The sequence below is a fragment of the Plectrocnemia conspersa genome, unplaced genomic scaffold (genome assembly GCF_051122295.1).
Source record: "Plectrocnemia conspersa isolate PC_06_02 unplaced genomic scaffold, ASM5112229v1 ptg000003l, whole genome shotgun sequence".
In the NCBI taxonomy this organism is placed as follows: domain Eukaryota; kingdom Metazoa; phylum Arthropoda; class Insecta; order Trichoptera; family Polycentropodidae; genus Plectrocnemia; species Plectrocnemia conspersa.
In genome coordinates this window covers 26,931,739-26,946,961 of record NW_028277167.1, presented here as the reverse complement: position 1 = coordinate 26,946,961, position 15,223 = coordinate 26,931,739, and the positions used below count along the sequence as shown (strand labels likewise).

The 15,223-nt window shown below is 33.6% G+C and overlaps 1 protein-coding gene across 1 annotated transcript; it reads right to left on the bottom strand.

The window, feature by feature from the left end:
• Positions 1 to 1,365: 1,365 nt before the first annotated feature.
• On the bottom strand, positions 1,366 to 15,223 carry Pi3K92E (phosphatidylinositol 3-kinase 92E). Its single transcript, XM_088182468.1, has 17 exons — positions 14,665 to 15,223; positions 10,756 to 10,984; positions 10,465 to 10,694; positions 9,527 to 9,773; positions 9,279 to 9,454; positions 8,984 to 9,205; positions 7,420 to 7,619; positions 7,145 to 7,348; positions 6,878 to 7,084; positions 5,705 to 5,848; positions 5,512 to 5,636; positions 5,295 to 5,439; positions 5,039 to 5,227; positions 2,058 to 2,352; positions 1,806 to 1,982; positions 1,621 to 1,740; positions 1,366 to 1,549 (listed from the first exon to the last, which is right to left on the bottom strand). The coding sequence occupies exons 1-17, from the start codon at positions 14,809 to 14,811 to the stop codon at positions 1,421 to 1,423; spliced, it is 3,186 nt and encodes a 1,061-aa protein (XP_088038594.1). The 5' UTR covers positions 14,812 to 15,223; the 3' UTR covers positions 1,366 to 1,420.

Here is a 15,223-nt window from a genome sequence, read left to right as displayed (position 1 = left end):
CATTGCTAAAGAACTGATCGGATGGGAAAGTCTTACGTTTTCATATATAAAAGACACTAAAATAAAAAAATTAAATAATATACCTAAATACAAAAAAAATATATATATATATATATATAATCAAATAGTCTTTCTCAGACAATGACTATGTATAAAAGACGGCCTGGAGGCATTACAAGCTGTGCAAGTATAATTATTTCATGTGTAATCAACACGATTCAATTTTTAAAATTGATTCAAGAAGAAAGCTGAAGTCTTTGCACGTACCTTTGTAAATCTCCAAACCTTCCATAGTCGGTATATTCGAATATATCGAAACACTTAATAAATACACATATTTAAAAAAGAGTTTTATTGCAATTATGACTTATTTTGAGTTTACGTTTCGGCAGCAATGTTCCTGACATGATCACAGTTTGAAAGTAATTTGCAAGCCGTGATCATGACAGGAACACTATAGCTGTAAGTCACATTCACAATGACAACTGTTTTTTAAATAATAGTATATACTCGCAAACCCTTAATATATACATATATGTGTGTGTTGTTGTGTGTGTATATATATATATATATATATATATATATATATATATATATATATATATATATATATATATATATATATATATATATATATATATATATATATATATATATATATATATAAACACATGCATCCGTTCCAGCGGACGCATTTTCCTGATTAAATCACATCATACAAGATAAAGACTTATTCCTCGAAAGAGTTAGAGAGAGAGAGAGAGAGAGAGAGAGAAGTATATATATTTTCTTTTACATATACATATATATATCATAGCCAAACCTAACACACGGAGACCGATCCATGTTCACAAAACACAAATAAATATACAAATACAATGAGCTTTTTCATATCATATTTATTATATAAACAACATTTTTTAAATAAATATATATATATATATATATATTAATTATTTTTTTGTCCCAGATATATATATGTTTGTTAAAAAGTTTTGTTACATTTTTTTGTACAAGTTGCGAACATCATTTGATTCAGCACCTAAAAATGTTCTCTACATCGCGAACAATAAAAAATAATTGCGAATAAAATGTAACAAAACTTTTAATAAATATATATATATGGTCCACAGCTAACGCACAAGAAAGCTGCTGGACAAGGACAGAGAAAACAAATTTATCTTAAATTGTTTTATACGTACTTTGTAATACACATGTTTACGTGTGTATATTCTGATAGGTGTATAAATTAAAACTACAAGCATAAATTGCTTATTTAAGTTAAAACAGAAGCACTCATGAAACTTTTTTTTATTGTATATATAAAACATTTAAATTCGGTTAATAAGCTTATTTATACATATATATCAACGAAAATTAAATGATTACGTTCTCAATAATACTTAACAGCAAGCAAATATCACTGTTTGTTATTCTTAGCCATGTTGTGTGAAGCCCAATTGAGTGAAGTCTTCCAAGAGTTACTTAAGGCTTCGTCGAATTTTGAGCGGAAATGCAACTGAGCCTCTTGGTCGGACAGATCCAGGACCTGAAACAGCAGTAGATTCACACTGATGAATAATCCAAGATCACTGGCAATAATCAAAGAACGAAACTCACCAGTGTCTCTCTAAGATACGCCAGATCATTCTCCGAATTCAGTTCAGGAAGACCCGTGGATATCATCATGGCGAACAGCGAGAGAAACAAATACCCGTGCTTTCTCAATATCATAAATGCCTATAAAAGCAAATATTAATTAACAAAGTCCTCGCTGATGAACTAATCGATTTATGAATACTAACAGTTTCGCAATTCCGCTGAAAAATCTGAAATTCTAAAGCTTCCTTCTTAGCGTCCTTCTGTCCTTTGTTGATAACGTTAACGAAATCGTGGGTCAAAACAAATGGAACTCTTTCTCGTCGGAATCCAAACTTCTCTTTAAAATGACCCAAAATATGCCCAAAGTCTATGTGAAACAACTATATAAAAAATATGAAAATCAAGGTTAAACACTATACCTTGATATAAATAACATTTATATTAATCGCACATACCTGACCAGTCTTCTTTACCATAATATTATCGGAATGCCTGTCGGCGACTCCTAAGACATAAGTGGCGACGCAATATCCCGCGCAGCTCAGAGTGAACTCCTCGATCGCTTTATTTAGAGCTTCCTCCGATGGATTGTGATCACGGAGCCAACTAAGCAGTGAACCTTTCTTAAAAGGCGACGTTGCTGAGAAAATTCCCTTTTCCTTCTGAATATTAGCGATTGTCTCGGCATTGAGGACAACTTCGATCATACCGATGCGATAGTCCATGGATATGCAACCATATGGATTCATGCTACAAAAAATAAATACATATTTAATTGTAATATCATTAGGTTAATCGATGGCCGAAAAAATAAAAAAAAGTAGTCGAAAAAATTCATCGCGAATAAAAGTTTAGTATGGTGATGCGTGTATGACTCCAGCAAGTGTACGAGTGGACTAGAAAATTATCTAGCAAGTATTCTGCATTTGATTACACATGGTGGCTGAGAATAATAGATAAACTTAAAAAGCGAAAAATATTGTCGGATCTTATTTCAGTAAAAATTGGGTTGTCATTGACGCAAGTACGTCCTTTCAAAGGGTTTGTCTATTTGGGCTGATGCTGTGGATTGCTCTTTGGTGATTTATTGAGCTCCTACCTGCTAGCGCTTTATGATCTTATTGGGCATGATTTTGTTTTCTTTTGCTGTTATCAATCTGTTAGTGTACCAAAAATACTTTTTGTAAGTGCATATTTTATTTCATCAAATACTAAGTATTTTTTTATTATTATTTACAATGTTCAGGGGTAATAAACTTTCATAAAAAAAATAATACTCAAGTTTTTTTTGTATGATAAATCTTAGAACAAGTAAAAAAATCCTACATTACACAAACCGAAATAAAGACATAGACAAAATCCCAACGGATAACGAATCCCAGCCATAACGAAGTCTCAAAATAAATTGGTGAGTAATTTCTCATCATTCAGGAAAAAACTCGCAATTGAGAATGAAATACATGTGGTGTGTGTCAAGGATTTTTTTTACAATGCTGAGAAATTATAAAACACTTTTATGAGTTACAGATATTTTTTGTATGTTCATAGGTGTAAGCGGTTAAGGAAATGGAGCAGGAATAGGACTCTGAAAATATGCTCGCAGCATTTAAAAATGAAAACTCCAACAAAAGGACATTGAAAATCGTATCAAGTTTGTGCCACATGCTATATATCTGGGAGTGATAATTAGTAAAAATTTTGACCCCTGTGTACATATAAGCCACAAGGTACTATGTGAAGGTTAGTTCGATTCGATGACAAGCATTGGAGCAAAGCGAACGATATAAAATACTTTGTTTAGAGACTACACTTTTTCTTTGCAGTATTTGAATGCTGAAGAATTGTTACCAGAAATAAAACTTTAGTACACAAACACAAGCCGGAAATAAAAACTCATTTTTTTCATCTAATCTAATCTAATCTAAGAAATATTATGCTAACTCTCTTTGGGGATGAACAAGTGGTGATTTTGAAGCACTAACATTCTAGAGGGAACACTATTACCAGTATGACATTTGCAGATCTCAAAAATAATCGTAAGAAAAAATAAACGTTTTAATTGTTCAATAATGAATGGTACTTCTCAAAACAGGAACCTATGTGGAGTGGAACGGCAAAGGATGCACATATGTATTGGTTTTCGCTGTTTAATTGTAGTACATGTGAACAGTTATAGTGATAAAAGATATTAAAGGCTTTTATTTTACTCGCTATCAAAAAAACAATCTGTCAAGACAATAAAACTGAGTATTTTTTTCTGGCATTATAAAGACGACCGATCAAATCACTAATCCTAATTGTAATTGGTTTGTTTATGGCATATGCAACAGATGTGATAATTATTTATTTTTTATTATTTGTAATAAGTTAAATATAAATTTTCCATCAGCAAGTTTTAATAAAATATATTTTATTCTGTAGATTAGAAAAAATAGTTATTGAAACAACGTCAATTATTTGTTGGAGAATGTTTACTCGATTTTAGTGAAAACAAAAAATAATATTGCAACTAATTCAATTATTTATTGACAGCAATTTATTTTACCGGTAATTTTTTATAAAAAAATTGTTAATACAGGAAAAATAATCAATTAACCCTTTAAACGCTAGCGACTTTTAGTGAGTCACCTGTTCTTTCTATTCACGCGTCTGTATCTCTTTCTTTAAATAAAAATAAAATACTTGATTTACTGAATCATGAGCAAGTATAATACAATAATCTTTAATAATTATTAAAAAATATCATCAAATGATGCACCTTAAAAGGGTTTAAAGGGTTAAAAATTGCTTTTTAACATTTATAATTGATATGGAGCTTTGTATTTGTTTGAGGCTAATACCTGAATCAGTCTTAAATATGGCTCGTATATACATCGGTCAGAATATTTTTTTTCAGACAGTATTTATATATATATGATCTGTCAGCATAACAATACATGGTCATTATTAGGGTGTTTTAGGGCCAACTTATTTGGTTGGGTGTGCAACATTGTCATATATCAATACAAGTCAAGCATGCTCTTCACCGCAGCTCTATCGTGATTCCCGCTTTGTTTGTCACTCTGAATACCTTCGCGTCTTACATACAATTAAATAAATTTGTTGAAAGTTATTCATGGGGTGTTCACTGTTCTAACCAACGCTCGTTTGTACCTAACCTGTCCAACAGTTTAGGTGCGAGCGTGATATTTTATAAGATATTTCTAAAACAAATAATTTATTGTCCATTTATATTTATAAATGTTATAATATTTTTTAAAATCACATGTTCGTCCTATATTTTTATTCTGACCATGCTGTTAACAAAATTCTGACCGAAATTTGATTTTTTTTCTGACCCAAAGTTGATTTTAATTCTGATTAGGTAATAATTAAGCTTACAAAAAATGTGGCCATAACAGATATAGTGGAATAAAATAATTTTAAAATCACTTACCGAAAATCGTAACCTTCGCTCTTCCACAATCGGTCCATGATCTTGATCATCTGCAGCATCAGCATATCTTGCCTGAGATCGTCTCCGACTTTCAATATTATAGAAATATCACTTCCATATGTATCCTGATTCTCGAATACTAACCAAAGCGGTCGCATTTTGCTGTCCATCACGCGACATTTCTCACCCCTGAAATTCACAATCACATTACAAAAATTCTCCAATATCTTATAGACAACAAATTAAAAGCACTCACTTGATTCGCCTGCAATGCACACTCGGATCCAAAGTACTCGTAACGTTTGACAACACTTCTTGACTGTGAGTGTCATTTAGATATTCGAATAGCATAGACCTAGCCTTCTGGATGTCTCTTCTATTGCACACGCTTTCGCTCGCAACTAAAATGGTTTGAATGTATGATATAAATCGAGTCAACCGCGATAAAGCTATCATAGCTCGGTAAATCTTACCGATGAGCATCTCCAACGCGTTCATCTGTCTGAACAAGGAAACGACATGTTCTTCACTGCCGCGGCAGTAAGCTTCCAAGATCAGGCCGAATCTGACCGATACGGAAGCTACTTGCATTTCAGATCTGATAAAATTATGTCATGTTATTCATAATATTATAATTATGTGTATTTTTAGGGATAGATAACTTGCCTTAGATACCAAAATAAAAAATGTCCTATTTTCCTATTCGCAAGCGCTCTTTTAAGCAGGAATTCGACTAAGTCGCACATGAAATAGGTTTCGTGTTTCAGGGCCTGCACAAGCTGGAGCAAATACAGCGATAGATCTTCATCACTATTGAAGAGAAAGAGTAATGATTTACAAACAATAACAATATTTGAAAATTATATTATTTTTATCTCGAGTGACTTAAAACATATACTCGCAGTATTACATAACAAAAAAAATCTTAACCTTTCGTTCCTGTGATGTACACTGAGTGTACATATAATCTGATTATGTGAATATTGCTATAAATATGTTGGTTTAAAATATTCTTATATATTTTAAGTATTTCTTCATTATATACTTACAAAAAATTAAAGTGTCGATTAAGTAATACAGTCAAATGTATTAGTGTTGAGTCAGGGTTTTGGTTCACATGATAGTGGCGTTTTCTTTAATGCTATATATTAGCAAACAACCGCATTTTTAGAAGAAAGAAATAATAGCAGGAATAAATTTGATAAAGATGAATATGATAGCGATTCCAAATTTGAAATGCACGAACATATAAAAGACAGAAGTTTTGGATGATATAGATTCGGAAGTGGAATATAATGAATGAAGTTATTAAATCACTAAAACCAATATCCTCAAGACATTGAGAAAATAATATTAAAAAATAAAAATCTGGGACTATCTCATTGATTACTGAATAAACATGCAGTAGATTGAATCAATTTTCGTTAGAATTATATGCATTCATCGGAGTATGTTTGTCAACATATTTATGATCGTCAACATTATTGTTTGCATTTACAAAAACTACAATACTCGTATATATACCAGAGAAAAATAAGGCAGTTTTGGTGAGTTTCACGATGCGGAATTAAATCAAGCTCAGACAAAAAATTAATATTATTTTAGACTGACATCAGTCAAAAGGTTCAGTTGACACAAGTAATAAAACGCGATCAACACGGGCGATAAATCTGCAGATGGTTTTCTGTTCTCTATATTGAAAGTGCAAAAAGTCTAAATACAGAATACTTCAGTTACTAAAGTATTTTGCATATTACTCTGCGCCTTATGAAATCTATGATCCTGTTCGTACATATTTTACAAAATTATTATTAAGCACTTATCTACACTTAAACACACCTAATATTCCGCAAACACGACACGGCAAATCTTCTGACGTGCTTGTCGGCGTAAGCGTAATCTAAAAGTTCTAGGGCGTACGCCGGAGAAAGCATAGGCCAATCGTTCACCAGAGCGATAGCTCCGGATACTTCGTCTTTCATGTTCCACTCGACGCACTGCAGAAGCTTGGACAGCAGTGTCGGATACTGCGTGCGAAAGAGTTCCCTAAAATACACAGCAGTCAATAACAAGTTGAATATTACATTAAACGAAACAGAAACACACCTCAATGCCCATAATTTCTTTCTGTCCTGCTCGTGAAGATCGTCCCTCTCGGCCATTTGCTTCATCTTGGTGAGATGTTCGAGCGAGTTGTCAACCTCGGAATTTACATTGCTAAAAGTCTGAAAATTGCAATCTTTGTGCTCCTCCGCATATTTTAATATCACTTCATCCGATGGATACAATATTGCTTTCTTTTCTTCATAACTGAAAAAGAAAATTATTGCTAGTGAACGATCTCAAACTGGAATTGTACGAGTTTAAGGATAGATGCTCACTTAGAACAGTTGATCATGAGCGCCGGACATTGTTCGATATCGGGGTTCAACACAACGGTACCGAGGGGGTTGAGAATCTCCTCGCTGAGTATGTCCTCGGTGTACTTCCACATGTACAACGACATACTGTCTGTTTTCAGCTGGTTCTTGTAATCAAACACGGATGTGTTGACCCAAGCAAGCGGATTTATGTACAATTCCTGGAAGAAAATGCAAGTTATATATACAATAGTTTCAAAGAAATAAAACAAGCCAATATAAAACAACGGTACTGGTTGATTAGTGACGGACCATCACAGGGCTTCCACACGTTTACGGGCATCCTTATAATAAAACAATTTGTCATATGCGCAAAAATCATCTTAACCGACTGACAGTTTTTTGAATAAAAAACAAAAATTCGTCAATGTTTTGACCTGTATTGGTACATATGTTAAAATTATTTTATCAGTAGTTTTCAATCCGTAGGCAGCAAAAAAATAAAATTAAAATCGTAAGATTTGTTTATTTCTAGTTTAATTTTTTTTATTTACAACTGAATATTTTGAAACTAAAAAAAAAATAATTTTTCGGTACTTTGCTGTTATTGGGGGGGGGGGGGGTCAGATTAATTCTAAGAAAATATTTATTTACTTTTTTATATATCTATTTTCATTGAAAATGAATGTGTTCATCCTACCGAAACAGAAACCGTACAATTCCTGCAAGAACCTGTTTTGTTGTGTTCATGGGGTGTTCACTATTCTGACCAACGCTCATTCACAACTAACTTATTTAAACGTATTTAAGCAGGTTAGGCCCGAACGAGCGGTAGCGAGTGAGCGTCGGTCAGAACAGTGAACACCCCATGAATAACTCTCTGCTCTCTGCATTATATCGTTATTATATTCGTTTAGGTTAAGTTTGAACATCAAATAGACGTTTCGAAACTGTTAAATTTGAGTGAAGCTCGTGGAGCCATATAATAAACATTACCGAACAAAATCAATGCCTTTCTTCAATTAATTCTCAAAACCAGAATTTTATATTTATATTGAGTTTCTTTGTAAATATTTATTTAAGTTAGAAATAAAACAAATTTTATGATTTTAATTTTGATCTTATGCGATCCACAGATAAAATAATTTTAACATATGTACCAATCAAAACAAGTCAAAACATTTGATGAATTTGTTTTTAATTTATTTTAATTCAAAAGTCACTAGTGTTAACATGACTTTCGCATGTGTACTGAATTGCTTCAGTGTATGTGTGCAAACGTAGCGTTGGCCTGTCACTAATCGACCATTACCAAAACAACAAATCAAATAATATTGTTATAAATTATCTGTTTCTTGACTAAATTTTTCCAAGTGAAATGAAATATGAAATAGATTATAATGCTAAAATAACTAAAAAAAGACTTTTATAAAGTGCTTACTATAACAAAACAGTAATGAGAACATATCTTTTTTATAAATCAATAGATCAAAACACTCGAACCAAATGATAAATGGCAAATATGTATAATTATGGGTTTGGATCATTAAGATACTTTTCCGTGATATCTATATAATAAACTTACTCTATTCGAGTCTTTCATCCGCCTGCTCTTGAGTCCCTTTGCCGTTTTGCTGACCTCATAAACGACGAAGCATATTCGAGCCATTCTTGGTATATTCGATACATCTAAAGGAAAAGTGAGCCTTTCCTCCCACTCGATCTCCACATTGCTCGACTTCTCCTTAGTCCTCTGAGTTTCACAGAGCGACTTTCCGCCATGGTACAACCCTGCTTGAACTCCGATCTAAAGAATTATCATAAAATATATTACAATACTATACAAGTATTGAATCAATGAGAAATATAAAAAAGAGCACCTCAACAGCTTTATTAGTGTCAATGTTTAACCTATGGATTCCCATTATCATACACGAGTACTGTTTTGTAATGTTCCACGAGGATTCAGTCTTGTCCTTCTTACGCAGAGTCAACGTGGAGAAGCACGGCCGCATCTTGTGATCCGGGGGAAGGTGGTAGATGTTTTCTCGGTCAACTGAAAATGTGACGTATACATTGAATTAATCATAGCACTCTCGATTGCTGCTTTGCTTGAAATGATTCATACTCGGCACACTGTTGATAGGCATCGTCACGACTGTAGGCACTCCGTCTCTAGATAACGTTTCTTGTATGTATAAAAATTGAACTAAGGGATGCTCCCCGAAGAGATACTCTTCCCGGCCGCACACTTTCAATATAAAGTCCGAGGGCAGCTCGCCGTACGTGTTCATGGCGTTGGCCCTCTTTGAGAGGATCACTTTTAACAGTAATTGGGGAGTCAGTGTGTATGCGACGTTAAACGTGAAGCTCGTCTATGACAAAAATAAACACATTGAATAATCTATTTGATATTTAGCCTCTAGCTTAGTACACTACGGGAGTATATGTAATGCAATAAGGTCTTTCAGTTAGATTCCGAAAACACATTCAAGGGACGATTGGATATTTTAAATATTATTTGTGACCATAACAAGACTTACCACAACTCTGAGACAAGAGCGGTTAAAATTAAAGAAAGCTTTAGAGAATAACAAATATACGGAAGGTTATGGCTCTAATATTTTATTTTGAGAATTTTTTTAATAACCGTCATACAAAATGTATAATAGTCAAATTAGTGCATGATTGATATTGTATGCTTTTTCCTTATTTGTAAGATTATGGTACAATTCATAAAAATAGCAATGTTTTCAGTATGAGCAATTAGATTTAAATTCTTTCCTGTTTACCATTTTCGTACAAATGTAATGCCCTTTGATCTGTGAGTCATACATTTGAAATTATTGTACACAACATTCCTTAACAATAGTATTGTGGCAAAAAGACTGATTACATTCAAATAAATATGACATTGATGAAAATTCAAAGTGCTACATAGGCGAGAGAAAATGTACGAATCGGAAATAGCATCAATGTCAAAAAATGGTAAACAAAACTTTTTACAGAACAAAAAATTCTTATACTATTTTTTTGTTAAGATCTAATCGTCTATTGCAGAATTACCTCGATTTTTTGAAACTTGGTTACTAATACAAAATTATTGTTCCGCAGCCGATTTGCTAGAGTCTGTGGCAAATCGGGCGAGTTGGCCAGCCGCGGCGGAAATTGATACAAGAGTCTATCCGTCCAGCTGACGTTCTTTCGTGACGCAGCCATGTCTTCGGCGAGATGGCGCATCTTAGCGCGAAAATCGTTCACTTCGGCGATTTTCAACGATTCAAAGTCTTGTAGATCTGCAACGATACAAAAGCGTCAGCATATTTAACGAAGAGAAAAAGTCGTTTAGTTTGTTACTTTTGCCGATGAGTCTGCTTATTTCGGCGTTGGACTTTTCGTCCACGTCGCGGATCCTCTTCTTGATGACTTTGAGGACGCAGCAGATCGGCTTTAAGTCCAATAGTCTTTTATTTTCGTCCTCGACGTCCTCCACCAATGCCAACGAGTTGATATATTGGAAGGCGTAAAAGGACATGTCGTGGAGCATCCCGTAAAGGGGCAGCTTCGCCGCCAGCTCCCATAGGTCCTGCAGATGAAAAATTTATCATTTTAGAATTACAAATTCAGATATACAAACATGTATTTTCGTCTCAAAATAGCTCATAATTTGAATTGCGATTCCTGCGATTTTACGAATTGTCAACTTGTATTGAACTCAGACTTAAAAACCTTCCTGTAACCTTTTTTTTAAATATAAAAATTTATATTCTTTGGGAGAACAAATTAATATTGACAAACTTATATTTTGCAATGTTAAATGTTAATGTCAAATATATGATATTTCTGAAGTAAGTAATTTATTCCTCATTCATATTAATAAATGTTATAATATTTTTTATAATATAAATGAACGTCCTATATTTTTATCCTCCTGACCGAATGCTATAAATATTAAAAAAACACATCTGACCGGTCAACTTTTGCCCCCCCCCCTACCCCCCCCCCCCCGTGGAAAAAGCTATATGATTTATTTGATTCTAATTCAGAAATTCTCGGGTTATCCTTCGAAGAAAATCTAAAAAAAAAAATTTCTAATCTATCTATTAAATAGATTTCATTGCAGAGTCGTTGAGAGTTATTCATGGGGTGTTCACGGTTCTGGCCAAAGTTTAAGTGTGAGTAAAATATTTTACAAGGTATTTCAAAAATAAATAATTAATTTTATAAAAAATATTATAATACTTTTTTTCAATTCAAATGATCATCCTATTTTTTAATTCTGATTGTCTTAAATTTTATTTTGCTATTATATGCTATTTTTATTCTAACCATTTGATATCTAGTCTGACTCTGAAAAATATAATTATGACCAGGCTGTTGATACAATTTTAACTGAGATTTGATTTTTATTTTGAACTATTATTACTGGTATATATTTTATGTGAATTATCTTTAGTGAGTTATTTTTTGTAAATATTATTTCGTTCCTTATCATGGAGGACGAAAAGCAATATACATATTTTATCGTAAGGAAAATATTTGGTACTTTCCTGTTCATCACGGGGCAAGTTTATTCTAAAAAAATATTTTTTCATTTACTAACACATTTTATATATTTATATACAATTATATTTTCATTGAAAATGAAACTGTCATGGGGAATTTACTTTTCTGATAAACGCTCATATGAACTGTTCAAGGACGAGTTCCGCACATGCGGGATTCCGCTCGGCGTAACACCATGGGGGAGGGGTTGCATTTGTGTGGGATTTTAATATTAAATTTTATGTCGTTTATGAACATGAAGCGATCTATGTGGACCTCGAACACCCCCATAAATCTTTTTAGGTAATTATTACAAGTAACTATAAAAGCAAACATCATTAATATAATTTATTATAACAAGAAAAAAATAAATGTTATGTACATTGTTTTATTTTGAGAATCATCATGTCTAAAGTTCTTTAGTTAAAAAATAAATAAATCCAAAGGGTATATAAAAATATTCCATCAATAAAATTATAAATATTGCGACACTTGAAAATTGTGATTTATTACGGTTTACCGCCGTTTTAAGCAGGGCTGTGGAGTCGTTAAAAAAATACACGACTCCGACTCCGATTCCGATATTTACCAACAACACGACTCCGCTCCGACTCCGACTTCGACTCCGAGTCAAAAAAGTTTAATTTTATCAGGTATTTTTGGTGTTTTTCTACATGTTTAATATTCATATACACATTCATTATTACGCAATTAAAAATTCATAAATTTCATAATTTAAAAAAATGCTTGGAGTCGCTCATTTTTCACGACTCCGACTCCGACTCCAACTCCGGCCAAAACACCACGACTCCACGACTCCAACTCCGACTCCGACTCCACAGCCCTGGTTTTAAGGTATGCCAGAGAATCTCATTGATTTTTTCAATACGAGAGAAATAAACAATGCATTTTAGCTTTATATTTTATGAATTAGAGTTAAGTAAGAATTATTGGGCAATAAAGGCATCGCAGTGCTCAGTCACCCTATGATTTCTGTTGGCGTTGAAGGGAAAACATTTTAACACCATTGATGAAATCCATAAGAGTTTGACCGAGGCCTTGAAAGGGACTTCTGGAAAATTTCTACAAAAGATATTTCGAAAGTTTCTATGATTTCCAGCACTGCATTTACTCAGAAAAGGCGTTTTTTGAATAAATGAATGTAATATTGCAGAATAACAAACGTCTTCTATTTGTTTTTAGATCAGTCATCGCAGATTTGGAACAGATGGGGCATTATAAAAAAACCATGTTTTTACGAATAAATGTTTAAAAAAAATATTATTCTGTTGTACATTAAGTATTTAGATAAAAGAAAATTTTGGACAACTTTTAAAAAATATTTAGTCATAAAGTGGTTAAACAGGTTAGAAGCAAATGAGCATTGATCAGCATAGTGAACACCCCATGAATACTATCTATAACGAATCTATTTAAAAAATGTCATTTCTAATTGTATATAAATAAATAAAAAATGTATTAACAAAGCAATAAATATTTTTTTTGGATAAAATAGACCCAGAGAACTATTCTCTGACTGTTGCGCCAACATAAAATGTATTTTAATTTAATTAAAAAGATGCGGGTAAAGTCGATTTTTATCAAATTTATATGGATAATGAAATCATTTCATTCATTGTTGAGAAAAATCGTCATAATTCAGTGATGTCCTAAATTCGGCAAGAAAAGTGTATGTTATTTCGAATGATGGTATGAATTTGAATGAAATCGATATCTTAAAAAAAACGAACATCGACTGGCCAACTTTTGCTCCCCCCCTCCTTCATTTGGAAAAAGTAGAAACAATGTCCCAGATTCTAAACTAGAAGTTCTCAGGTTATCCCTCAATAAAAATCTAAAAAAACAAGTCTCGAATCTATCTCGAAAATATTTTTTAAAATAAGTCAATTCAGTGAAAATATAATTTATCTGGCAGGTGCTAGTAAAATGATATGATTTCAACTTTTCCATACTTATCATTATTTCGATTATTGAGCAACAAAGGTAGTCGCTTTTTCTCTCAATATACCTCAATAAAGTGACTAGTGCCGTTTCAAAATCCATGAGCCTTTATTCGCGTTTATTTGGTTTCGAAGTGCGAGAAAATGAGACGCTTTTCCTCAACAATAAAATGCTTTTACATCTTTGAAAAACATTAGGCGGTGTCTACTATATACATATATGACTGAAATTAACAGAATTCGTTCGTTGACCTAAAGAAATGTTGGAAAGGAAATGTTTGTGAAGTTCATGTTATGTTTTTGTATTTGTTGTTTCATAGCTAAAATGACAAAATAAATAAGCCCTCAATATAATAATAATATTTCACAAGCAATTAATTGATTTTTTGCACTAATTGGTTGAGAAAAAAATGACGAATGTTGAATAGTAGGTTACAGTGAATATGTATTTTTGAATGAAGTTATATTTTCACCAGTTGCGAAACATACATTTTCCGTTGAAACCCAAACCTAACTTAATTATAGTTTTAACAGTCCAAAATCCAGACAGATGTCGCATCTTTCATATCGCTTCATAGTTCATAGACTTCCGATATGAGAGATTCGATATTGTTACGATTTTATTGCATTTTGAATGAATTCGAACGAAACGGAAATACACATACGTAAAATAAATTGATAGAGAGCAATTTACAGACAATATAAAAATCGTTAGATTCTGTCACCTCGGAAGCAGTATAGAAGAAAGGGGAGAACAAACCTCTTTGACGTCCCTGAGCGTGGCGTGACGGGGCGCAACCAAAGGGACGTAGACTCCGGTGGGCAGGAAGCAGTTGAGATAGACGGGCTCGTGGGCCGCGCAGCCGTAGCTCCACGGGTCCCACTGAAGCGCCCCCGCGGCCACCATGGCTCCGTCGGCCCTACGGCCCCGCCCGCGCCCCCATGCCCGTCCGTTCGATCGGAGGCTCCGAGACGCCCCCCGTCGCCCGTCGCCCGCCGCCCGCCGCCCGACGCCCGCAAACAAACCGCGAACGAACGCCGAGCGCCGCCCGAGTTAGCCGCGAGCGAGCCGAGGCGACGCTAACGTCTGGCGCACGAGGCTAACTTAACGCCTAACGCTAACTTTCTATACTAACAAAATACATTTTTTCTAATTGTTAACGTAATCTATATAATACGAAAGGCGAAGGTTACATAATCAATAAACTATTGACGTCTAGTATGTCATATTGATGGATCGCGATACGGTATATATATTTATTGACCGTCGGATCGGAAATGTGCGACCGTGTAACGTTCGCCTAAGACTCACGAACAAC